Raw genomic sequence first — 26484 nt, 5'->3', positions numbered from 1 at the left:
CAAAAGAAAATAGCTTTCAATCTTCATTTCTCTTATTACCAAGGTTACCAGTGGTTCCAATGTGTGTGTGTGTGTGTGTGTGTGTGTGTGTGTGCACATGCTTTTTTTTAGCTTGTAAACCCTGAGTAATGATTCAGTGAGTAAATTGACTTTTACGCCTCAAGGTTAACCACTCATGTTGTTCATTCATTTCCATCATCAGGTGTTTTTTTAGCTAAAGGGACTAAAGTTTTCAAATTAACTGAAGTATTACATATATCAGTAATGTATTTTTTCTTAACCAATGTGTATGTAAGATGCAAAACAGCTCTTTAGGAGGTATTTCTGAGACAGAGGTTAATCTCCACCATCTCAGTGGTAAACACTGATTCCTTTCAGAGGCTCATAAGAGTCTCCAATTCTGACGGCCATTTTGAATTGTAATCCCCAAGAAAGACACCCAGTTCAGATCTGCAGTAATTTCACTTTAAATAAGTATTGTCAAGAAAAATATATTACCATCAAAAAAGAATTATAAATGGATAAAGAAGATAGAACATATTTTGTTTAATAGTTTGTTAGCTTGATTTGTAGCTTGTAAATATCTAGAAGTATGCAAAGTAGACCCTCCACTCGCACTCTTGCCCTGGACCCTGAAAATTTTAAGGGCAGACCTGATTATATCTTAGTCAAAAATCCAAGGCACCCTTTATTAACATCATTGGTAATAAAAGATCTAGGTAACTAAGTAATTTTTCATAAATAATTAATATTGGTACCATATTATATGGCTTCTTTAAGATCTACTGTTGACACTGAAATATCCTCTTAGCCACATGCATAATGAAAATACATTCTATTTCTGCTTTAAAAGAAAACACGTCTGATTTCAAAGTTAGATCTATTCATTCTCTACTATTACCTCCAACAAAAACAATCTTAATAGCAGCTGTACTGATGGTTATTCAGATGTGGATAACCATTTTTAAAACCAAGAAGTAGACTGATACTACTAATTCATCAAACCTATCAAGTGTAATAGGTTATTACTATCAAGTGGTAATAAGACAAGGGTCTTAAATAAAAGCACTGATTGTCAACCAATGACCTAGAGGTAAAAGGTGAGATCTCATGTTTCAGTCCCCTCAGCCATCCAACCTGACTGCTTGACAAAGCTTTTGTATATTTTAAACCCAGTACATGAGTTAACTCCCACATAAGTAGATAATGTTAAATTGGTCTCTTCTAAATAGCAGTAGAGTTACTAAGCATGCTGGCATATGTAGGTAATTGCAAAACGCAAGAAACTCTACTTTCAGCCTTGCAGTCAACACCCATGGCCACCCAGGGGTGTGTGTATTTGGAGCTTTAGGATGGAGATGCCAAACATGTGTGCTCTGCCAGCAGCAATCCAGCTTTTGGCGTGCGTCATTCTCGGATGTGTTAGCCATTACCGGATTGCTTATGTGGAGCTACACCAAAAGGAAATTCAGACAACTGCAACACTAAGGGATTGGTGCATACATTCAGAGGATAATTGCATTCAACAATTTGGCTTTCCTTGTAATTGTTGTATGCCAGCCTAGGGAGTTTGCTGTAATCCTGTATTAGGGTTGGGGATTCTGTGCTATCACTTTTTATGACTTTACAGTTCCAGTTTTAACACTACAGTTCGTAGACATGGGTTCAGCAGCCTCATCGTGCAAGCCGTTGTTTTAGGATCTCAACAGAAATGCCAAAAAAAAAAAATGCATTCAATTTATTCACTACACTTGCTTTCGGAATCACTGCATGACATGGAATAGTGAGCTTTTTATTATAATCTGCTCTCTACATCCACATGCTTTATAATTCAATGTCGATAGCAAATTTAAAAGTCACAGAATAGGTATTAGGGATTTTTAGATGAGTCTAAATCAACCTTCGTTATGCAGTCTCGGCACAGATGGAAAGAGAGCATATCCCTGCTGCTATGAAAAGTCTTAAGGAAACGCATAAAATGATGAACAGTTTTGGTTGGCAAGATGGGTTAATCTTTGAAAAAAAAAGTTAGTTTATGGAGGAACTTAAAAGGGGGGAAAGTACCTGGCAAATGAAAAATGGAAAGTTTCTCCAGGGTAATAGAAGAAATTTTCCTCTTCTCTCTCTCTCTTCTTTTCATCTTACAATATTGCTTTTCCAAAATTGCTCCTCAGTTATATAGGTAAAGAGTAAATGAAATGGTTGGCTTCAAATGACTTTTAAAAAAACAATGAAACTGGATTTTATGTTTAGTGCTGAAAAGCCAGTCCTTCAGTAACTTACCTTGCACAACTGCTGGATTCAGCAAACTTCCTTTGCCACTAGGGAACAAAAAAGGCCTTATTTTTAAAGTAATCTAGCTCATAAAGTCTTCGAGCCTAATTTAAAGGAAAGATAGCCATACAGTGCCTGAGTTTCCTCTATTGTGTTTGTTTTTGTTTTGTCCTGTTTGATTGTTTTTTGAGACAGGGTCTTGCTCTGTCACCCAGGCTGGAGGGCAGTAGCAGGATCATAGCTCACTGTAGCCTTGAATTCCTGGGCTTAAGTGATCCTCCCACCTCAGCTTCCTGAGTAGCTGGGACTGTAGGCATGCACCACCATACCCGGCTAATTTTTCTATTTTTTGTAAAGACAGGGGTCTCACTATGTTGCCAGGGCTGGTCTCAAACTCCTGGCCTCAAGTGATCCTCCCACCTCAGCCTCCCAAAGTGTTGAGATTACAGGTGTGAACCACTGAGCGTGGCCCGTTCTTTCATTCTTTCAACAGACTTACTGTGTGCTCCTCATCTGCCAATGCATAAATAGTTACCAACAAAAGTCCTTGCTCTTATAGTTTACCTGGGCAAGGGCGAAGGACAGCCAGTAAACAAGTAAACCACCAGTAAGCAAGGTTTCAGTGAGTAGTGATATTAAGAAAAATATTTAGGTTGGTGCAAAAGTAATTGAGCTTTTTGCTAATGGCATCTAGGGTAGTGGGCTGGGGGTGGAGGGGAAGAGAGGGTGGTTAATGGGTACAGAAAGTATCTAGAAAGAACGAGTAAGACCTAGTATTTGATAGCACAACACAGTGACTATAGTCAATAATAATTTAATTGTACATTTTAAAATAACTAAAAGTTACAATTGGATTGTTTGTAACGCAAAGGATAAATGCTCGAGGGGATGGATACCCCATTCTCCATGATGTGGTTATTGTGCACTGCATGCCTGTTTCAAAGTATCTCATGTACCCCATAATATATATACCTACTATGTACACACAAAAATTTTCAAAAAAGCAAAAGAACATCTAGATGGAAGCGTGAGATCTAGGTGTTCTTTTTCTAGAACAAGAAAGAAAAGAACACACATGATAAATAGGCCCACTTTGACATATAGTTCTCTCCTTATATTAAAACTAATTTTATTCCTACATGTTTTTCCCCAAAAAAATACATCTTTGTTCATCTATATTTTCAAGACAAAATCTAGTTTGCATGTCAGTTTAGATTTAGAAGCAGATTTTGTCACTATCACAAATCACACTGGATCTATGAAAATGAAGGCCACTCTGCTAGCCACAGACATCGCACATTTGCACCCCTGCCAGAGCCTCTGATGGCCAGATGAGTCATACTGGGTATCCTAACATGAAATAACTCAGGGCAGGACTCCGGGTCATACACTCAACTTCCAGTAACTTCTCACTTACCCAAAACTCAGTCTCATCATAGACAGAAACCCTCTCCCTGGAAGGGAGGTTTCATCCTGTATCCTTGGGACCTGGTAGCATCCCAGCCGCAGGGTGGACATTCAAAAGTTTGTTCAATGTATAAATTAATGATTGGGTAAAATATTGTACTCAGAGGCCAGATCCTCCAAAGAATGAAGGGAAAATAATTCAGTAACGTTATTCAAATCATAAAGTTACATTTAAAGGCTGGGCTGGGTTTATTTCATATAACCTTATAGGTAGGGACGGTATTTATATATAAGGTTATATCACATATAACCTTATAGGTAGGGACTGTATTTATCCCTCTATCCCTACAGAGAAGAGCCCTGAAACTCTGAGAGGTTAAGTGGCTTCACCTTAAGAGTCAGTGTTCTTTGGGAAATGGGGTAAGAGCCAGGCCTCCAGCTCCCACTCTGACTCCATGATGCTTATTGTTTCCTCCTCTTTGATAACAATGGTTCTATTTATTTATTTATTTATTTATTTATTTATTTATTGAGACAGTGTCTTGTTCTGTCACTCAGCCTGCGGTGCAGTGGCATGATCCTATCTCCCAGGCCCAAGCCATCCTCCCACTGAGTAGCTGGGACTACAGGCACACACCACCACATTCGGTTAATTTTTAATTTTTTATAGAGACGGGGTTTCACCATGTTGCCCAGGCTGGTCTTGAACCCCTGGGCTCAAGTGATCCACCCTCCTTAGCCTCCCAAAGTGCTGGGATTATAGGCATGAGCGACGGCTCCCAGCCTCATAATGATGGTTCTCAAACTCAGGGGCAGGTTAGAATCAACTGGGACTCAACAACAACAACAAAAAATTGCCTGCCTCTACCCCTCAAAGATTCCAATTTTTTTTTTCCAGATAGGGTCTCACTCTATTGCCCCGGCTGGAGTACAGTGGTGCAGTCACAGTTCACTGCAGCATAAACCTCCTGGGCTCAAGCAATCCTCCCATCTTAGCCTCTCAAGTAACTGGAACTACAGGTGCACGTCACCACACCTGGCTAATTTTTTATGTTTTTGTAGAGACGAGGTCTCACTTTGTTACCTAGGTTGGTCTCGAACTCCTGGGTCAAGTGATCCTCCTTGGCTTCCCAAAGTGCCGGGGTTATAGGCATCAGCCACCGTGCCCACCCCAAGTGGGATCTTTGGATCCCAATTTTATTGGTCTGGAGCAGGGACTGGGCACAGGATTTTTTAATGTTTCCCATGTTCAGCCATATAGTCCAACACACCCCTTTTGGAACTGTGTTCTAAGAGTGGTTTTTAGACAAAAGGTCAAGTTGTCTATGATATTTCAAGCCACTTTCTTCTCAAGGCAGCCTTCACCTTATTCCCTAGCCAAGGGCATCTCTGTTAGTGCTGGGACATGGGTTACCCATGTGAGCCCTTCAGCCCCCGAGGAAGCCAGAGCTCCAGGCCAGTCACTTCCTGCCGTGAACAAAACTCTTGCTACCCTAGTGTCATACAAATATGGCACCATCATTTTCTGTGTGTATCATGACTTGGAACAGTTTGGAAAGGACCGCCTTGGACTGGGCAATGGGATAAATGGGTCTTGTTCTTATTTGCGTGTGGGTTTCTGAAGTCCTTTTCTTTCAGGCCCACATGTCCAGTGTGCAAGCCTGCCTGCAGCCAGGGACAAAGTTGACTTTGGACCAGTGACTTTGCCACTTGTCTGATGGCTCCTTGTTTGTACCTATGAAGAGAAAGTTGTTAGCAACAGTCAGTGACCAGCTTTGATCCTTGCACTGTGTGCCCACCGGAAAGAATGGTGCACTTGACAATACTGGGATATTGAGGGCTGCTCTCCAGGCTGGGAGGATTGAGGCCCATGGCTGTGTTAGTCACCACCCTCCTGCTGTGCCCTCCTTTCTTGTTGCTGCTGGAACAGTAGACCCCAAAACACCCCGCCAATGCAACAACCAGTGCGACACTCAAGGTTCACACTCCTACATGGAACACACATAAGCACGCATGCATGCATACACTCACACACCAATCCAGGAAACTTTGTTTAAATTTTTATTGTAAAAATATGCTCTCTGGGCCAGGTGCGGTGGCTCACACCTGTAATCCCAGCACTTTGGGAGGCCGAGGTGGGTGGATCACTTGAGCTCAGGAGTTTGAGACCAGCCTGGGCAACCTGGTGAAACTCCATCTCTACTAAAAATACAAAAATTAGCTGGGCATGGTAGCATGCACCTGTAGTCCCAGCTACTCGGGAGGCTGAGGCATGAGAATTGCTCGAGCCCGGGAGGCGGAGATTGCAGTGAGCCGAGATCACACTACTGTACTTCAGACCCTGGGCGACACAGAAAGACTCTATCTAAAAAAAAAAAAAGCCCTCTAAACCTATGCCCTAGGTTTTAAAACAAATAACAGATCCACCAGTAGTCTTCGGTGCCTGGCACAGAGCAAACACTTGATAAATATTTGTTGAATGTGAATGAATTTTGCTTAGTATCTCCCTTTATGACCTGGAGCAACTCAGCCACCCCAGGGCAGCTGCAGTGTGAAAGTCAAACATTTTGAGTCTTAGGTGCTAGAGTAGCCTTAGGACCTGCCTGGCCTAGTTTAATATGGGCAGCAAAGATTTACATCGTTTTTAATTCAAGGCACAAACCAGAAAGGAATTTTCTAGTCTCGCTATCCTGGAGGGAAAGAGCAATGAACCAGATTAACAGAAGAGTGACCCCTGCCTTCAGAATGCTTTCCTCCAATTGATAGCTTTTCCCTAATCCCCCTGTGTCAGGGTCATCTCGAGGTACTTCTAATGATGCAGATTCCTGAGCGCCACCTGCTGTTTACTTAATCTATATCTCCCAGGTTGTGAGGAAAATCTTTAGTTTTCATAAGTTTCCCCACAATCCACATGCCTCTCCGAGTCAGGGCACCTGAGCTGCAGAGAAAGGTGGTGAGATGTAAACGCGTCACCATGCAGTACCATGGGCACCATGGTGGTGTGGCAGGAGACTCACTGGCAGAGTGAGGCCTTTCCTATTGACTCTGGCACAATCCACATCGCTTGGGACAATAATACTGACTGTACTCGTTTTTGATCAGTCATGAATAATATCATTGAGCAACACCCCAGGCATTTTTGCTCTGTTTTTTCATCGTATTTCGAGTCTACCCTCATCATACCAGAAAGAACTTTTATAATAATAAACCATGTGATTGATTTACTCGTTTGAAAAATTCATAGGCATTTCGTAGAAGATTCAGATAGTCTCTTACAACGTTAACATGTGACAAATATGCTCCACTTTACTGTGTCTTGAGAACAGCTCCATTCAAAGGGGTTTAAAATTTTAGATGTTATTTCATACAGCCCAGCCCACGAATCTCACGCATCTCCTTTCAAGGATACCTATGCTATGCGTATGCTAGGCTGGAAGAAAATCCCGTACAAGTTATTCTCAAGCTGAGGAAATGTTTTTTATCAGGCCAACGTGGAAAATAACCTTTGCCCCCAACTCCCAAACAGAAGCATTTATTCACACCCCAAAACCATGATGTTATAATTTTCATTTAAATATTCAGGATTGAAAGAAAAAAAACAGGCCAGGCACAATGGCTTGTAATCCCTACACTTTGGGAGGCCAGGCAGGAGGATTGCTTGAAGCTGGAAGTTCAACACCAGCTTGGGAAACACAGGGAAACATTATCTCTAACCCAAACTTCCTATAAGTAGTATCAGAAAGTCCCTCTGAAAGATATCTCATGGGTCCACTGCCACATAACTGAAACGTGGATCACTGAAACGTGAGCTACGTTAGGAGAAGAGTCTGGTCCACCGCATCACCAGACAGTTCAGTCTATTAATTATATAAGTCGTGTATAAAAATACCATTTCTTTTTACTAAAAATGCAGGATTTATAGCCTCAGTTAGATGAATTACCAATATTTGGCTTCTGAAAGATTACTCTCAAGCTGCCTGGAGATAGGAAGTGGTGACAGTTTGTCCCCAAAGCAGCCAGCTGCGTTGGTGCAGAATGCTTTCCGTGCTGGCCTTTCGAAGGTACCCAGGATGGTCCTGGTCCGAGCAGGGGATGAGAGTCAGGTGTAATCTTACAAGGTGTGTGTTTTTCATGCGTTCATATTTCAACAGTAGGCACCTGGAAGCTCCAATCTGACGGCAGTGACATTTGCAAATGAAAATGTTTTTTAAAAATCATGTTTCAGTGCCACAATTTTATCAGCTATTTGCCCGACTGTCTGAATCTATTCAAGACGTGGTATCAGTGGAAAAGACACTCGTTGGATAATGGCTTCCTGCTGCTACCGAGTGTCAAATGCCAAGTGTCAGTTTGCTTAGTAATAACATTGCTGTTTATCTTTTCTGGTGGTAATGATTATTTTTATTCTTATGCAACTTTTCTTATTGTGTTCTTCATATTCAGAAGATAAATTACAACTGTACATAACAGCTAACCACCACTTTCAAACAGTGGCAAACCTTGCCAGGCTGGGAGGGCTTCGTAGCTGAAGGGTGAATTTGAGCTCGCCCAAACTTGTTTCTGTGATCGGAGCTGAGTGTGTTCCTGAACTCCCACCCAGCCTCGTTAAACTTGGCGAGGCCCCTCCCACCCCGCCAAAAATTGATTTTCAAAAAATAGCTTAGAAAGTCCTGAGGGCTTTAGAGCTTACCTAAAAACTGAAAACTCTCCTAGTCTCAAAGCAACACAAACAGTCAATATAAAAGAAAAAAAAAAAGAATGCTCTTTTAAGTATATCCCACTGATCTGTAATCTTAGGGGCCCTAAAGAAGGTACATCATTAAAACATCATCATTTTGATGATATATTGCAGAAGGAACAAAATGGCTTTAAGGGTGGAATTCAGAGAAAATGGACTGGAATAAAGGTTGTTGTATCAACCAAGGAAACCTAGGGAACCACGTTAAAAAAAAAAATGAAGTTCCATTCTTCACCCTAGCTTGATGTCTATAACGATTAGAAAAGCTAAACAGGGAAGATATGGTTTGTATTTCCAAGTACACCATGTGTCAGGCTCTTGAGGAACCCATTGATAATTCTTTATGCAGATTTTTAAATTAGAAAAGTATTTCTTTCTCACCCAGGCCTTCTGAATGAAAAGCTAGTGGAACAACAAGTTATGGGAAGTGAAGTCATCAAACTACTACTAAAACTTTTCAATGCCTGTACATGATCATCTTAAAAGGAAGAGGAAAAAAATGAGGAATCCTTCTTAGCTGGGAAACTTTTATTTCTTGAAATGATTTTCAGGTTAGGGCTTGGTTCTGTTCTTTGAGGGGTAGGGAGAAATATTGATAGATATTCCTATCACCTAGCATGGCTATGGACTGGCTTGGGGCCTCTGGGTAAATTTTTGAACTATGATAAACCACGACTAAGCCCAGAAGGGCGTAGACAATTGCACAAGACACACCTACAGACCGTGCATTGTTGGCCACAGTGCACCCAAGGGCAGAATGCTGTGAGCGCCTTCTTGGGTATTTCCCAACCACACACACCCACAAGTGTTGTCTTTGAATCATTAGCTGATATAAACTTAATATTTTTCACATGTCATTTTGATTTGGTGGCTATTTAAATAAGCTTGCGACATAAATTAGAAACCTTAAGCTTCTCAGAGCGTAAAGCCAACCAGGCACATCCTCCACGTGATTTGAAGAAGCAATTAGACATTCTTAAAATGTTGGGTAATATGGACTTTTGATAGATTCTTTAAAATGTCTGTATACTTTTGAAGTTGTATATTAGGATTCTTGTCCAATTTTCAGCTTTCTGTCCTCCTTTTCGAGAGATATAGCTCACAGTCCTGAGGCTGTCTCCTTCCTTTGACTTTGTCATTGCAAGGCTTAGGTTCTGAATGTGTTTTTAAGCTTCCTAGTCACTCTGACATCATAAACGACAGAATAATTCATTCCTTTTCATTCATCCAACCACCTTTCAATACTGTAGATATTTGAAGAGATATTCCGTTGACTGATACCATCAATGAAGTCGTGTGTGTGTGTGTCTGAGTATGGAGGGGTAAGGTGGGGGTGTGAAGGAATCAGGGTAGATTCAGTTACTTGCTTCCAAACATCTTCTGTTAGGTGTCCAAAATGTATTTACCTAGTCTCTAAGTAAATTACATCTATTTTCTAGTTCTTTCTTTTTGAATTAAGCACTGTGTTAAGCCTCTGGTTTTTCACTTATAGGTAAAAAGCAAAAGATTTAAATACTGTTCTTTTGCTGGCATGATTGCAAGTGGGAAAAATTGTTAAATTGAAAATAGATATAGCTGGTTTGGCCATACTCCTCTCATAGTGTCATATAATTAATCTGACGTTTTTATATGAAGTGACTGCAGTGACATGCAAGCTAATTCCAACAGTCTGGAACAGTAAAACACCAAGGGAAATAATCAAAAAATAGGGAGAGACGGGGCCACCTGGAGAGCAGCAGTCACAGGGGGATGGGCCCAGAGTCTGTTCCATTTGTTAGAGCTATTGACACCACAGATGAAGAATCAAGAATGTTTCTTCACACAGGAAGGCCCCAGTCCAGTATTTAGGGTTGCGAATACTGAGAAACCCAGGAATAGGAACAGTCCTTCCAACACAGATTAGGTTCATTGGGAACACATGCAAAAGAGTTCGTTCTGTAACAAAGAGCACAACTGCGAGATGAAGAAAGATTGGCAGGAGGTGCCAGAGCAGGAAAGGAGCTGGGACTTCTGGGACAGACGGACACTGTGAGTCGGGGACAGCATCGAGCATGTGCTGGCCCTCACTCTTCAGGGACAATAGACTATGTAGCTCAGAAACCCTTGGCAAGTTACTCGATGGCTCTGTAACTCAGTTTCTCCATCAGGAAAATCAAAATACTTTATAGAGCTGCAATAAGATTAAATCAGGGCCGGGTGCAGTGGCTCACACCTGTAATCCCAACACTTTGGGAGGCCAAGTGGGGCGGATCGCTTGAGGTCAGGAGTTCGAGACATGGGGGCTAACATGGTGAAACCCCGTCTCTATTAAAATACAAAAATTAGCTGGCCTAGTGGCGCACGCCTGTAATCTCAGCTACTCAGGAGGCTGAGGCAGGAAAATCGCTTGAACCCAGGAGGTGGAGGTTGCAGTGAGCCGAGATCATGCCACTGCACTCCAGCCTGGGCAAAAAAAAAAAAAAAAAAAAAAGGGATTAAATTAGATAATCCATAAAGTTTTTAGTGGAGTACTTGATACTCTTAATACATGTTAGCTATTTTAACATTTTTTTCTCTGAATAGTAACTATTATTGTGAAATGGAAAACACATTATGGAGTTTTAAATTAAGAGACTAAGGAGTGTATCAGAAATACCTCCAAATATAGAACAGTGTTGAGAGGAGGGTGGGCGTGGGCTGTGGGGCAGGTTCTGTGCATATGTTCATGCTTGCCTGCCCAAATAAAAAGCAAGGGAAAACCTAAACAGAAACTGTTCTAGCTGAAAAAAATACTAAATTGGGCTTCCCAGGGAGGTTATGATGATCTGATCCTCAATTGATTTTAGACAAATAGCCATTTACCCTAGAAATCATGTTTAAACAAACACTCAAGTCAGAGAACAGGCCCAGGTGATCTTAAAAGTTTTCTTTCAATTCAAGATGCATGCAGGATTTTCTATTCAGTCAGAATTCTGTTTTGGCATAGCACACTGTCTCCCAAGGATGCAAATCTGTCAGCATTTACCAAGGCCACGCACAGTGCTTTACTGAGCAGCAGAATGGCCACAGTGAGGATGTGGGTCCCAGCTGGGCTCTGCGGTCCAGCTGCCTGGTTGTGAATTCTGGCCTTACCGTTGATTAGTTGGCTAGGTGTCCTTGCCTCTAAAATGGGGATAATAGTACCTACCTCATGGAGGTGTCAAGACTCTATACTGTGCCCTGCACAGAGGAGCACTCAGTTCAATGTAGGGCTTATTAGATATCCACTTATTCCTCATGAGAATTATTTGAGGTAGGTATTATCCCATTGCTCAGGTGAAGAAATCAAAACTCAAGGCAAGTTTCAAACCCAGGTCTATGGGTCTTGGAGCTGAACATGCCAGGAAGTTCCTAAGACATGACTGAAGGACTGTGCCAAAACTCTTGTGAATAATGGCGCCCTTATCTACCCCGCTCAGGTCAATACTGAGAGAAATGCTCTTCACTGGCTGTGTCTGTACGTCACCCATTAAACATCATGTTCTTTCCTGCCTCCGTGGCCTCCCTTCAGCTGAGCTCTTGGACTAAAATCTCTTCTCCAAGCCCCTGTGCCCTTCCCCTTACTCCAAACCCTGCAGAGTCATTGCCTCCAGCAGGAGGCCTTCCCTGCCTGCCTAGGCCGGCTGGTTCCCTCTCCTCTGTCCTTCCATGACACCCAGTGGGACCATATCATGCCCAGTTTAAGGCCCCAAAGAGCACAGGGAACATGGTGGGCATTCAGTAAATGAAGAAACAAAAAGTCTACTTATGTCAATTCTAAAAAGATTCAGTTTCATTGTAATAGTACTTTTCATAGTAAACAGTCAATGTAACCCTCTAATTTTTAAAATTTTTCTAACCGAAGTCAGGGGAGGATTAATAAGCTTACCAGAGAATCAGCTACCCCCGAGTGGCCCTGAGCCCTCAGTGATGGATTCTACAAAACGCCGAGTTCCTGACTTGTTATTGCACTCATACTTTTTCTTATATTTCAAACTTTCCTTTCCTTTCTCCCCTACTTTCTTCAGTTCTATGTATCATTTAAGAAAATGATGCCACCTCAGGGAACAGGTACTAGAAACATTATCTCCTCATAAGTAGATAAAATTTGTTTTGTTTGTTTTTACTTAGAAGGTATTTTCCCCCTTCTCTTAAATTACTTCTATTCATTTCTATAACAAGCTCTGAATTAATTTTTATCTGTGTTCATGAAATATAGATGAAATTTCTTGAGTCTGGAAATCTTAAAGAGCTAGTCCTAGAATTTTTAACAGTTATAATACTTTAAATGAATTAAATGCTGTTTATGATAATGCAGACTTCTGAAACAACAAATTGACTGATGATATTTTTTACACTATAATTATCTCCAGCATCGCATTCCCTTTTTTAACAGAAAAACTTTTTATTATGGACATTTAAAAATATATGCAAAAACAGGGAGAATACAATATTGAACCCCTATTTTTCTAAAGGTTTCATATATTAACCTAGCATTTCCTTCCCTTCCCCCCACTTTGTTTCATTCCTCTCTCATCTCAGCAGAAAGGAGGCAAAGGAACCCTTTGGTTGCAACACCATCTCCTCTCTCCACGACTCCTTCCCTTCCTGCTGTCCTGAGTTTAGGTTGCACCTGCGCTGTCAGCTCTGCACATGCCTCTCATGTGCGCGCGCACACACACACACACACACACACATCTCCGTTGTGCATGCACACAACTTACACACCTTCACCCAGCCTCCACCCTGGATTTGTCTATCTTAGGTTTCAGATATTAGGAAAAAAAGTTGGTTGAGAATCCAAATTAGTAGCCATAAAAAAGTATGAAGCTACAAGTGCTTCCAAAAACAAAATGGTTCAATAGAAAAATACTCAGGCTGGGCGTGGTGGCTCATGCCTGTAATCCCAGTACTTTGGGAGGCCTTGGTGGGCAGATTACCTGAGGTCAAGAGTTCAAGACCAGCCTGGCCAACATGGTGAAACCCCAACTCTACCAAAAATACAAAAACTAGCCGGGCGTGGTGGCAGGTGCCTGTAATCCCAGCTACTCGGGAGGCTGAGGCAGGAGAATCACTTTGACCCGGGAGGCAGAGGTTGCAGTGAGCCGAGATCATGCCACTGCACTCCAGCCTGGGTGATAGAGCGAGACTCACTCTCAAACAAAAAGAAAAAAGAAAAGAAAGAAAAATACTCTTTAAATCAGATTTTTAAAAATTAATTCCCTGCTGAGTGGTGGGCTCACAGCAGATTGTTCTTCTGTTTTGCTGCTCCTTCACCGTCTATACTTTTCCAGTTGACAACATAAGCAGGTATCACTTTTGTAATTAAATATCTCCAAATGCTAAAGATGTCATTTGTAAGTAGCCTCTGAATCTCTTAGCCAGCAAAATAATTCTGGACCAGAAACTAAATGAAATCTTTTCCTAAAGTCCAAACCATATGTCCCATGGCTTGGAAGCCTAGACATAGAGAAAAAGAGGCATTTCTTGGCAAAGGAGAGCCAAATGGATAAAAGGGCCCAACCACCCGGGCCCTTCCCTTTTCTCGCCGTCCTCATCCTGTGGTCCATCTGTCTTTGCACTTCTTTCCCCAGCCTCACCCCTGAGCAGGATGTCTCCACCCTCTCTGGGTTGGTCCATCCTGCAGCAATGCAGATGAGCCCTCCCTCTGTAATTACCATGCATGGACCACAGGGGAGAGTTGAAAGGATTAACCTGCTGGCCTCTCGGTAAAGCCAGGCCTGGTGTCGAGTTACATGCCTTGGTGCATGAGGTGGCATGGGGTGCCCTAGACAGTGCAGCATGGGAAGGGTGGGGGGTACAGAGCCTAGAGCCAGAAGGCAGCTTCGGCAGAATTGGCAGCCTCTTCAAGCTAAACTTCCTTAGCTGTAAAGTGACAAATCCCTTAAGAGTTTTCAGGATTAAGTGTAGGGACACAGCACATAATGGAACAAGAGATGCAAGGTAAGTGGAGATGAAACCTCATGTGTACTACTCTTCCCAGAGGTTTCCATTGCCCTGAGAATCCTCTTTCCCATCCCTCCTTAGGCCTCTTTATGATTGTACCAGCAGTTTGTAAGGAACCTCAGGAGTCTTGGGGTGTTTCAGTTTGGTTTGGTTCAGTTCAGTGTAGGGTATCTTCTCAGTCTACCAATGATTTCCTTGACCTCATTTTAAAGATTAAATGAGATATAAACCCTTAAAGCAGCCAGCTCACTCTTTGGCACATAATGCTATTCAATGAGTAGTAACTGGCATTAGAGCCATTGTCCCCTGTAAGCTTGAGGTTGACCATTGTGCCGATCACCACAGGGGCAGCATGGTGGGGTCTGGAGCCACCTCTGTGTCTACCCAGCCATGCATCCTTGAGTGTTATATATTTGTGACTCGGTGTCTCCATTTGTAAATGAGAGGCTGAACTTGGTTGTCCTGGAGATCCTTCACAGTTTAAGAAAGTATGCTCTGACACTTCAGAATGACAGGGTCTCAATTGATGTTGACTTGCCTCCTTGTTGGTCTCTCTGCTCAACCTCCTTTACACTGGTTCTCAACTCAGTTGAGACTTAGAGAGTTTTTTTTAAAAAAATACAGATGCCTGGGCTTCATTCCCAACCAATTACATCAGAATAGCTGGGGATGGGGGCCCAGCATCATTATTTTTTCAGAGTTGCCCAGGTGATGCCACTGTGTAGCCAGGGTTAAGAACCACTGCATTATGCAAATGATGTAGTCAAAGCAAGGCAAAACAGACAGGATTTGGATAAGCCAGAAGCTGTGTCTGTGAGAAGGCGTGATTTCAGATGTGGCACCTTGACTCTGTCTCACTCCTAAATGTGCTCTTTTACTTTCTGTCCCTGACAACATAGCCTGACACCAGTCGCTATTGCCCTTGAGACCAAATCTAAACTCCTTGACCTGGCTCACATGGCTTTTTACGATCTGGCTTCTGCTGCTTCAGCCTCATTTTTCAGCCAGCCTGACTACACCCCAATAGAGAGTAATCACATGGCAGGGTTTGGCTACAAGCCTTTGTATCTTCCCCACCCTTCTCCCTGCTTACCTAACCTTACCTCCTGCCCCTGTACCTGGCCAACTTCTTCTCCTTCAGGTCTCCAATGAGCTTTCTCTTTCTTCCCTGCCAACCCCAGATTGAGTTAGGTGAGCCAGGTGCACCTCCTGAGCCCACCGTGCACACCCAGTGACACACTTGATCACACTGCACTTGACCCACACTCCCAGCCCCGACGACTTAAATTCCACAAAAGCAAGGACTGTGGCTTATTTACTACTGCATCCCCTGTATCTGGCATAGTGAGCCCCCACTAATACTGGTGGAAAGAGTGAATGAGTAACTGAATGATTACACAAGAAACAAAGAAATTCTTAAGAACCTGAGTCACAGGAAATTAGAGATATCAGGTCCATAAAATGAATGAATACACAAGAAAAAATTCTTAATGAATGATTCACGCTAAGCCAAATGTAGGATCCTAGCCCCATACTCTCTTTGACTTAAGACCATTCTTTAATGCACAGTGTGGACAGCACACGATGCCAGGGAGAGTGGAGAGAACCAGACTCACTTCCCACCAAATGAGCTTGGTTTCCTCAGAGATTAGGTCTTGCATTATTTGCTCTATAAACAAGAGTAATCAACAGAGTGCTAATTTTTTTTTTTTAAGACAAAGTCTCGCTCTGTTGCCCAGGCTGGAGTGCAGTGACATGATCTTGGCTCACTGCAACCTCCATCTCCCGGGTTCAGGCAATTCTCTGCCTCAGCCTCCCGAGTTGCTGGGATTACAGGTGTGTGCCACCACGCCCGGCTAATTTTTGTATTTTTAGTAGAGACAGGGTTTCACCATGTTGGTCAGGCTCGTCTTGAACTCCTGACCTTGGGATCTGCCCACCTCAGCCTCCCAAAGTGCTGGGATTACAGGCATGAGCCACCATGCCCGGCCTCAGAGTGCTAATATTAAAAAGCTAATATTGAGTGGAATTCAGTATCTGTCATTTTTAATGAACTTTTTTTTAGTGAACATATTTTGAGTGAACTTTCCAATCTTATTAGTTAATGAAATATGTACAGTAAAATAATACAGTGTTTGAGATTTACCTCAGAATAACCAGTGGAAAGGAGAATGAGGCATAGAGGTAGAGTTGAAACAAAATTAACCAGGAATTGACAGCTTTTGAAGCTGGTTGATGGTCATATGGGGGTTCATTCTATTATTTTCTCTGCTTTGGCATAAGTTTGAAATTGTTCAAAATAAAATGTTTTAAAAAGTAAAAAAATTAGTTAAAATAGTAATGATCATCCTTAAAAAACAAAAAGAAATTGGTGGAAGAAAGTCGTTCTCAGCATTGCCACTTGATTCAATGAGTGGAAAAAAAAAAAAAAAATCCAAAACCAGCCATACATCGTCTGGAGCCAGCTTGGTCTTGGCTAGTTGGAAAACAGGAATGTTCTCCAAGGTTAGTAAACTGTAATGAGTTCCACATAGTTTTCAGGCATCAGAGTTTACAAATCACTGCAGTTTGATTTGTAACTCCATTCACATGTCCACAAGAAATACAGCCTGTGCCGATTTTCCCCATTATTTGCTTAGCCAAACAATACTTTTCCACAGCACAGTCCTGCCAATCTCAGAAACCACCCAGGGACGCCATTTTACGACCCTTGGCACCACATGCCCCCTCCACTGTGTTTTCACAACTCCAACGTTCCTCCTTTTAAAGTTGGCAGAAATCAGCAGCCCTGCGTTTCTTTTTATTACTCCCAACGTTTGTTGCTTCCAATGGGGAACGTTTTCTTCTCTGAGAGGCTTTCACCTCCGCCAGGCCTGTGCCTCCGCGGCCCAAGCACCCTTCCCTTCCAGCCCTTTCCTCTTTCTCTCCACACCCCTTGCCTGCTCTGCTTCCACGGAGCCCACGCAGCCTTTTCTGCCCTGGCAGCGCGCGTTTTTCAGCCCCTTCCATCGGGTCTGGCCGAGCTGGCCGCCAGCGTTCCCACGGCCTGGCGGGGGGTCTGCGGTTTCACCAGGCAAGGGGGCCCCCGAGACAGGGCCTGGGCCTTTCTTGCTGCCCTTTGACTGGACCCCCTCATAAGAAAAATTCCCTGGCTAGGGTTCCTCTTGTGCTGGGTGGAATCCAGGCCTTCCTCAGCTTTTCGTCTCCTCTGGTCTTGGTGGAGGCCGCCTGAAGAGTCCACTTCTCCCCACTGTCTCTCCCACCCGGACGCCCAGGCGGCCTCTAGGTTATTCGTGGGGCCAGCTCTGCTAGTGCTCGCTTCAGATCTCCCTCTTGCTCTTCTCTTTGCAGCTTTTTTCTATTTTAACTACATTGGAAGTGAAGATGCCTCATTGCATCCACACCCGAGGTTGTTTTTTGTTCTTGGTTTTTGCATCTTAAAAACCATTTAATTGACACTTCTCTCCTATTTTTAGAAAGGTCTATAAACAATGCACTTCCAGGATTGTTCCTTTTTCTCCTTAAATCCTGTGCCTTAGCACTTGCAGTCTTTTAAGAGCTGCTTTTATAGAAATTTTTGTTGGCTGGCTTGGAATACTTTCTATTGCTGTGCATTTTTTGAGTTCACCACGAGCACACTGGATTTCCTCATCAACCCTGAGAAAAAGTTAAAGTTATTTTATAAAACAAAGTGAGACTTAATTTAAAAAAAAATGGAGACAGAGAAGTCGATTCACCTAGATTACAGCTAGTAACTAGCCAAACCCCATTCTCATTCCGCACTCCTCAGTCCTGATTCCTTTACACATTCACCCCGTATAGGTTTATTAGTCACTCATTCTGTGCAAGCGTACATCCAAGTCTAGACCTGAAAATGAGAGTTTATCTAAAAATTAAAAAACAGGATTTTTAAAAGAACAAAATACCTACTTTTCCTCTCTTACTAAAGTGACAAGATCACTGATACTGACTTATTTCGGTATAGGTGCTTGGATTTCATTGTAAAATTCTCACTCCACAAATATATGGCAGAAATAAAACTCTAGACCATAAGCTTTCATTCGATAGTGGTAATTCTTTTCATTCCAATCGTTGTAAGGGAGGCCCCTTTAGGACCAGACAGACTGTGCACAAATCCCCCAATGCTGCTTAACTAGTTGGGCAAGTTAATCATCTTTTCGAGCCTATTTCTTCATCTTTAAAATGAAGATAATGGGTTTGTTACATATATAAAGTACTAAGGATGGTACAAGGCATCTGGAAAGCACTTAATATAGCTCCCTTTTCTTCCCCTGTCAACTGGAAATTTATCATGTTGTTAAGAGTGAAGAGTAAAATGTTTTAATAATAGGCAAACAAATCTCATTCTTTTTCATCCTGTATCAAATTGTCCTGGAAACACTACAAGTAAGTGACTAAGCATATTTTAGTTTCAAGCCTACTGTTTGATTGATGTGTCAGTGAGAAATGAATGACTAGGTGGCATGCAGTGAAAGAATCCCAGAAAGGTTGTAATCCACACCCTGGATAATCACAGGCAATTCATGGAAAGTTGGATAAAATGCTAGCTCAAAAATATTTATTGAATTTTAGAAAATAACCCTACCATAATTACTTGCTTTCCTCTTTGCACTTACTACCTTCAGAGTAACGTAACATGAGTTTTTAAACATGATTTTAAAACATGAGCTTTAAAATTATCTTTAAAAGATTTCTATTGAAACAAAAATTCACATGCCTTTCTTCTGGGGGAGAGAGGGAAGTAGCTTTCCTACTTGTTTGTTTGTTGTATTTTAAGAGGGGTGAAATTATTGATTTATCATTACACCTGCCCCACTTCAACCTATGATTAGAAAATGTATAATTTCAAAATCATCTTCAGAGCAACAAAATGATATTGTTCCAAATCAGAGAGAGATTTCTCTTCTCTGATATGGAATGCTTGCATGTCATTAGCCAGCCCTCTAGGTTTTCACAGTATAGATATGACCACCTTGTATTAACTGAGTATATACTAATGTGTATAGGTTCAGCCTTTATTAGTGGGATAAATGATGATAGATGCAAAACACTTCAACTGTAGCACACCATACAAATGTTCATTCCAAAATTGGGAAAAGCATAATGTGGATCATTGTTTTTAAGCATAGCTACTCATGTTCTGGAACAGGTCATATTTTGGGGGTGGCCAAATTTTTTTTGTAATGATGCCTGGCTGTTAAAAATGCTTTTTGCGCTGAGACCTAAGAAACTGTAGTGTATATTGTTAGTGGAAAACATATTCTCCTAGATGAGTGACATTTTAAATTATTCTTTTTTATATAATTAAATGTAGATGTCAACATATAGGCTTTGCCTTATTTTTAGAAAGTTTGGGATTCGTGGTTGGGGAAAACTCAGAAAACGATTTCTTAAAAACAAAATTGCTTTTTTAGTAGAACCTGTTTCAAAGATGCTTTGGAGCAATAACATTTTTTAAGTAGCAGGGACGCTTGTTTTAAGTAACACGGGGAAAGATGTGATCTTCCATTACAGTGACAGCACTTAGCCGTAATCACCATGTCAGGAACATTTTCTTTGCAGGTGAAAGACAGTGAATAAAAGAATTCATTTGACAAAGCCTAGGACTATTTTGAATGGTCTCGTCCTGAGATATTTATCAAGCGGGGACCAACACTTTGCAGACAATCGTAATTTTTCCCTACTGCCATCTTCAAAAGTGCTACCTTTGACAGTGATAAAAGACACCTCTTAGTCCTAGTGGCCGAACAATTGATCTAATTGTCTTCACTGTTCCCTCTTTTCTATCACAGAATCGGAAGACTTTTTGATGGTACAGAGCCCATTGTTTTGGACAGTCTCAAACAGCACTATTTCATTGACAGAGATGGACAGATGTTCAGATATATCTTGAATTTTCTACGAACATCCAAACTCCTCATTCCTGATGATTTCAAGGTGAGGGATCCATGTTAAATCACCAATAGCATAAATATGTGATTTTTTTATGTGCTCCAAAAAAATATTTCTAGTTCTACATTATTAACATACACCAACTCGAAAGGTGCCAGAGTTCTCTTTGACATGGTTCACTATTCCTGAAATAGTGGTTATGGCCATTAAACTTCTACTTGACTTAAAGAGGATCGCTTTTCATTTAAAGAATTGAATTATAATTCACTTGAACAAATTGAAAAGGAGTTGATTAAATTCAAAGCTCATTTCTGATATGTCTTAGAGAGCTAGAGAATAAAAGGGGAAACCTCCTTAGCTTAATGAAGACTTCCCCCTCCCCGCCCCCAGAAATCGAAAGCAAACATGAACAGTAAAATTTTAGAATTGTTCCCTTTACAGTTAGTAATAAGTGTTAAGGTTAGTCACGCTGAGATAGCCCACATTGTGCTGGTAACTCTAGGCAATGGAGTCAGACAAGGAGAACAAATAGAAAGTGTTAATATTAGAAGGGAATTCACGAAAATGTAATTTTTGCAGCTGACAATGTTTCTTCAAATGGATGATTCTAAAAAGTCAACTTAATGCTATTAGAACTTATAAAGAACTCATTAAAGCAGCTCAATTCAGGATCAATATATAGCTTTTTTTGTTTGTTCGTTTGTTTTTTGAGACGGAGTTTTGCTCTTGTCTCCCAGGCTGGAGTGCAGTGGCGTGATCTTGGCTCACCACAACCTCTGCCTCCTGGGTTCAAGCAATTGTCCTGCCTCAGCCTCCCGAGTAGCTGGGATTACAGCTGCCCACCACCACGCCTAGCTAATTTTTCATATTTTTAGTAGAGACGGGGTTTCACCATGTTGGGCAGGCTGGTCTCAAACTCCTGACCTCAGGTGATCCACCTGCCTCAGCCTCCCAAAGTGCTGGGATTACAGGCATGAGCCACTGTGCCCAGCCAGTCAATAGCCTTTTTAGAGAATAGCAAGAGCCAATCATAAGCTATAATAGAAAAATATACAACAAAAATTATAACACCTAGGAATAAACCTAACGAGAAACAAGCAAAGGCTGATTAAGAAAACCGCAGATCTCTACACACAAGTGTAAAAGAGTTGAATAAATGAAGGAACATTCTAGGTTCCTGGATGGGAAACCTCAATATTGTTAAGATGTCAGTTATCCTCAAATTATTCTATATAGTCAGTGCAAACCCACTTAAGTAATAGATTTTTCAAAATGAAATTTGAACCATTTATAAAGTTTGTGTAGAAGAAAAAAGCGTTAAGGATAGCTAAAAAAAGTATTTCTGGTCATAGTAATGATGGTAAAGGTGGGTAATGGTGGATGTGTCCTATCAACGTCAAAACAGACTTTCGAGCTATATTAATTTAAAGGTGTCGTTCTGACAGCACTGAAATATACAAATCAATGGAGAAGAATAGGGTCCAGAGATAGATGTACAGGTGCATAGGAATTTGATGTACTATAAAGGTGGCATTTCACATCAGTGGGAAAAGAAAGCAATAGTCAGTAATAGGTGCTGAGACGATCACCACTGAGACATTTGAGGGAATTGTAAAGCCAGAGCCCTATCCTACATCATAAATTCACAAAAATTTCAGAAATAAATACAAAAACGAGGGCAATAAAAGTATTATGAAAAAATACAAAGAAATTTCTAAAAGTATAATTTTGAGGCAGAAGGGGCCTGTCTAAATGAGACTTCATACCCAGAAGCTATCCTTTAAAAAAAATAGTTGAATTGAAGACATCATATACAAATAGAAGACAAGTGTCAGACCATAAGAAACATTTGCAACAAAAGATGAATACCCATCATAAAAGATCTATCTTAAAAATCTATGAGAAACATACAAACAACCCAGTGGAAAAATTTTTTTAGCTATGAACAAAATTTTCCCAAAGAAAAAAACAGAAATTGGCAATAAACATTTGCAAAGACATTCAGTTTCTTTTGTATCAAATAAAAATAAAATTAGATACTCCCTTTTATCCATTAGATTGGCAAAAATTAAAAAGATGTGTAATATACAGTGTTAGGGAACATACGGTGTGGTTGGAAGTCAAAATCATTAAACATTTTTGGAGGACAATTCAGCAGTAAATGTTAAAGTTTCAAATATACATACTCTTTGATCTGCTAGAAATATTCAGGTAAATCTGTAAAGATATTTGTATATAGGATGTTTATTATAGTCATGTTTATAATAGCAAAAACTGGACTTTCTAAAAAAGAAAGTTCATTGGCAGATGGTTACAAATATTATAGACTATCCATGCTATGGACTAGTTTAAAAGATGTGGTAGATCTGTATCTGTTGATATGTGGGGGGAAAATCATGTAATTCCATGATTCAGTGAAAATATTAAGTTGCAGAACCATATGTATAGTATGTTTCTATTTATGTAAAAGATCAGGTATGTATGCATATATAAATGCATAGAAAAAGATCCAGAAGAGTAGATCCCAAGTTAATAAGAAGCTCAGGGGCCCCTTAGTTATCTTCTCCTTCAGGATTTTGAACAGTGGGGCACATGCCAAGGATTATTAGCCAAATGGAAAAGAGAGCACAGAGGAGTTGCATCATGTGCACATTTATTTTACATGGCAACTATATGCAATTGGCAAGAAAATAGAGAGAGTATAATAACTGCAGCCAGTGAATGAGCTTCCCGCAGCCCTGGAATGAGCCTGAGGAAGGCACAGGAGCCCGCTGCTCCCAGCCAAGGGCAGTTCCCAAGGCCCCCTCAATGGCGTGCATCTCACCGCACTGAGCTTGATTCCAGGGTTTGAAGACATGGGGGTTTGGTTTGTGCAACATGGCTCCTAAGCAAAAGCCGCTTCATCAGTAGTGATCTCTTCCAGCTCAGGAAAGGAAGCATATTGAGGAGTGATTTCTTTTTTACTATTATTATTATTATTATTATTATTTTATTATTAATTTTAAGTTCTGGGGTGCATGTGCAGGATGTGCAGGTTTGTTACATAGGTAAACGTGCTATGGTGGTTTGCTGCACCTATCAACCTATCACCTAGGTATTAAGCCTTGCATGCATTAGTTATTTATCCTAATGCTCTCCCTCCCCCTATCCCTGCTACAGGCCCCAGTGTGTGTTCTTCCCCTCCCTTTGTCCATGTATTCTCATTGTTCAGCTCCCACTTATAAGTGAGAACATGCAGTGTTTGGTTTTCTGTTCCTGTGTTATTTGCTGAGGATAATGGCTTCCAGCTTCATCCATATCCCTGCAAGGACATGATCTCATTCCTTTTTATGGCTGCATGGTATTCCAAGGAGCGATTTCCAATATGCCTCTTCCTAGAGGCTTTTCAAAGATAATTTTCAATATAGTATATACAGTTTTTTCTTGGCATGATAACTTTTGAACCTCTTTCCTGCCTTATTCTCCATGCTACTTTATTAATTTGGGCAAAAATTTTATCCAGGGCTCTCAGATAATAGCTGAATTAGACAACACTCTGCAGGCCCAAGGCCAAAGTGCAGTCTCTACCTCCAGCCCTCAGTCTGCACCTGGGGTCACACACTCTCAGACATGATCAAGGGGACTGACTGGATTTAGACAGCAGCCCCATGTCTTCGAGGCCACAGCTGATGAATAGCATAGTTGAAGAGAGCAGGCCAGCTTCCCACAGCAGCTGCAGGTGAAACAGAGAGACCTAGGGAGAGAACCAGGACTGTTCTAGAAAGCAGGTGCTTGCCACATGTGGAGACAGGAAGAGGAATCAGGAAGCTGGGTCCCTGCCCAGGGCACAGATTCCAGCAGTGACTGGCCACTAGTCCAACCTGAGCCACCAACGTCGGGCGCTCCCCAGTCAGCTCTGGACCCTTTCCCACTTTAGGGAGTAAGTAAGCTCATGTAGAGAGAAGGGCCAAAGCATGATGTGGAGAGGTGGGGGAACAATTTCTTACTCTCTCATATTTTCCTAGAGGAAAGGCAGTAGAATTGGAAATGGGTGAGGGAGGATATTTCACTTTTAGTTCCGTATGCTTTAGTATGAATTTTATCATTAGTTTTTACAATGAGCAGGCATTCACATATGACTTAAGTCATTAAAATAAAACAATAAAATAATTTTTAAATAAAGTTGTCAAAAAAGAAGTCAAGTTATCACAGCTACAGACATGTATACTAGTAAGGAAAAACTGCCATAGGATTTCATTATATTTTTCGCTAAGTTATATATAGCCTGGACTTCATCAGGAGAAGGTTTGGTTAGTACAATATGAAAATCACCTCATGTTTAGGTGATTGCATTTCCAAATGCCGACCCAGAATCCCTGCCTGGATAGTTCATTCGCTCTTTAAACTTTAGATGCCCAAAAATGAGCTCACTCTGTCTGCCTCCCCCTCTGCCACCACCACCACCAAGAACAAAATCTGCTCCTCTTCCTTTGTATCCTATCTCAGTAAAAGATGCCAGAATCCACCTACTTGCTCAAGGCAGGAACCTGCAGTCCTTCTGGACTTTTTCCTCTTCTTCGCCTCCCACATGTGATCTGTCAGCGCATCCGTCATCTTAACCTCCTGGACGCATCGCGAATCAATCCACTACCCTCATCCCACCTCCCTAGCCCAAGGCCCAGCAGCTCCCTGGACTCCTTGGAGTGGCTTCATAATTGGTCTACCCCCTCCCACTCTTACCCCTTTTTGACTTGTTCTCTGCATTGAAACTATGAGACACTTTTAAAAAATTCAACTTTTAATTTTGACATCATTATAGATTTGCATACAGTTGTAAGACATAATAGAGATGCTGTGTTACCCAGTTCCCCCCAGTAATAACATCTTGCAAAATACTAGGATCACAACCAGGATATTGACACTGATACAGTCAAGGTTCTGAACAGTTCCACCACCACAAGGATCCCTCCTTTAGTCATTTGACAGTTGTGCCCACCCCTCTCTCTCCCTGCCACCATCCTACCCCATCCCTGACCATGTGACACTTTTTAAAAAGGATACTGTATCATGAGTTGCTCCTGCTTGAAATTCTGCAGGGACTTTCTCTTGTTCCTGAAACTGTCGAATGAAGAAGATAAACCAAGCTTTTCAAGAATTAAAGTTAGTTTTACTCAGAAGTCTTACTGAGGTCCCACACAGGATTTCAGCCCACAGCTTGTTATATAGGTGGTGGAGGTTCAGTACATGGAAAATCACATCACACTTGCTCAGATGCTACAAGCAGAATACATCGAGCTTTGGGTGTAAGAGTACAGCGTGTTATAGATTACAGAAGCGTCATCACCAACCTGTCAGACTTTATCTCATATGGAAGAAAAGGCAAGGACTAGGGTCATGTATCTCTTAAGGAATGTAGTGACTCAGGCAGGAGACCTGGGGGGGCTGTATACTCGGCTTTGTTGTGTCTTCAAGGCATTTTCCTGGAGACCTGCACGTCCTCCCAGAGTCAGAGGGTCAAGCAGAAATGAGCAGCCATGGCTTCTTCCATTCATTCTTCTGTCTCACAGAGCAAAGCACCACATCCCTGTCAGAGCCCACAAGGCCCAGAAAGCTCTGGCCCCTGCCCACCTCACCCACTCTCGCCCTCTACACGTCCCTACAGGACTTCTCTTGGTCCCTCAGACACACCCTCCTCTTGCCCCCTGACAACTGCCCCTCTGTGCGCCTATGCAGCCATTCCCCTGGCCTTTACTGGAATTCAGGAGTCATCTTTTTCACCACATCCCCCAGCAAACCTACCTGGGCCTAGTGTAGCTTAGGCTCACCTGTACCCCTGACTCTCCGTGGTCACACACAGTGCATCTATCACTCACTGTGCAGCACCATCTGCGCAGCTGTGAGGTAGGGATGCTTCCAGCTACGAGAGTGGGAACAGCCAATTAACAGCGGCTTACACTATTGGAGATTTGTTTTTCTCACGTGAGAAGTCAGAGGCCTGTGGCAGAGGTATCTGCCCAGCAATGTTATCAAGGACCAGGAGGCTTTCTGTCTTTCTGTTTTGCCATCCTCAGTGTTGACGTTCTGGCCTCATGCCTGTCACCTCAAGATCATATGGTGACTGCATCACGGCACCAGGCATCACCATTCCAGGCATCGCATCCTCAGTCAAGGCAGGATAAAGGGACAGACAGCTTTTCAACTCACAAGAC

At 41.8% G+C, this 26484-nt stretch overlaps 1 protein-coding gene across 3 annotated transcripts in view; it reads left to right on the top strand.

The window, feature by feature from the left end:
- KCTD1 (potassium channel tetramerization domain containing 1) overlaps positions 1-26484 on the top strand; it is a 203108-nt gene that overhangs the window by 161171 nt on the left and 15453 nt on the right. For all 3 annotated transcript variants that reach the window (XM_008955728.7, XM_034943749.3, XM_034943747.3), the window contains exon 3: positions 20197-20341. In XM_008955728.7, coding sequence (XP_008953976.1) covers positions 20197-20341 — 145 coding nt within the window. The remainder of the gene's footprint in view (positions 1-20196; positions 20342-26484) is intronic.

This window comes from Pan paniscus, chromosome 17 (genome assembly GCF_029289425.2).
Source record: "Pan paniscus chromosome 17, NHGRI_mPanPan1-v2.0_pri, whole genome shotgun sequence".
In the NCBI taxonomy this organism is placed as follows: Eukaryota; Metazoa; Chordata; class Mammalia; order Primates; family Hominidae; genus Pan; species Pan paniscus.
The sequence above is the reverse complement of the archived record's forward strand: the minus strand, read 5'-3'. Positions and strand labels throughout refer to the sequence as shown.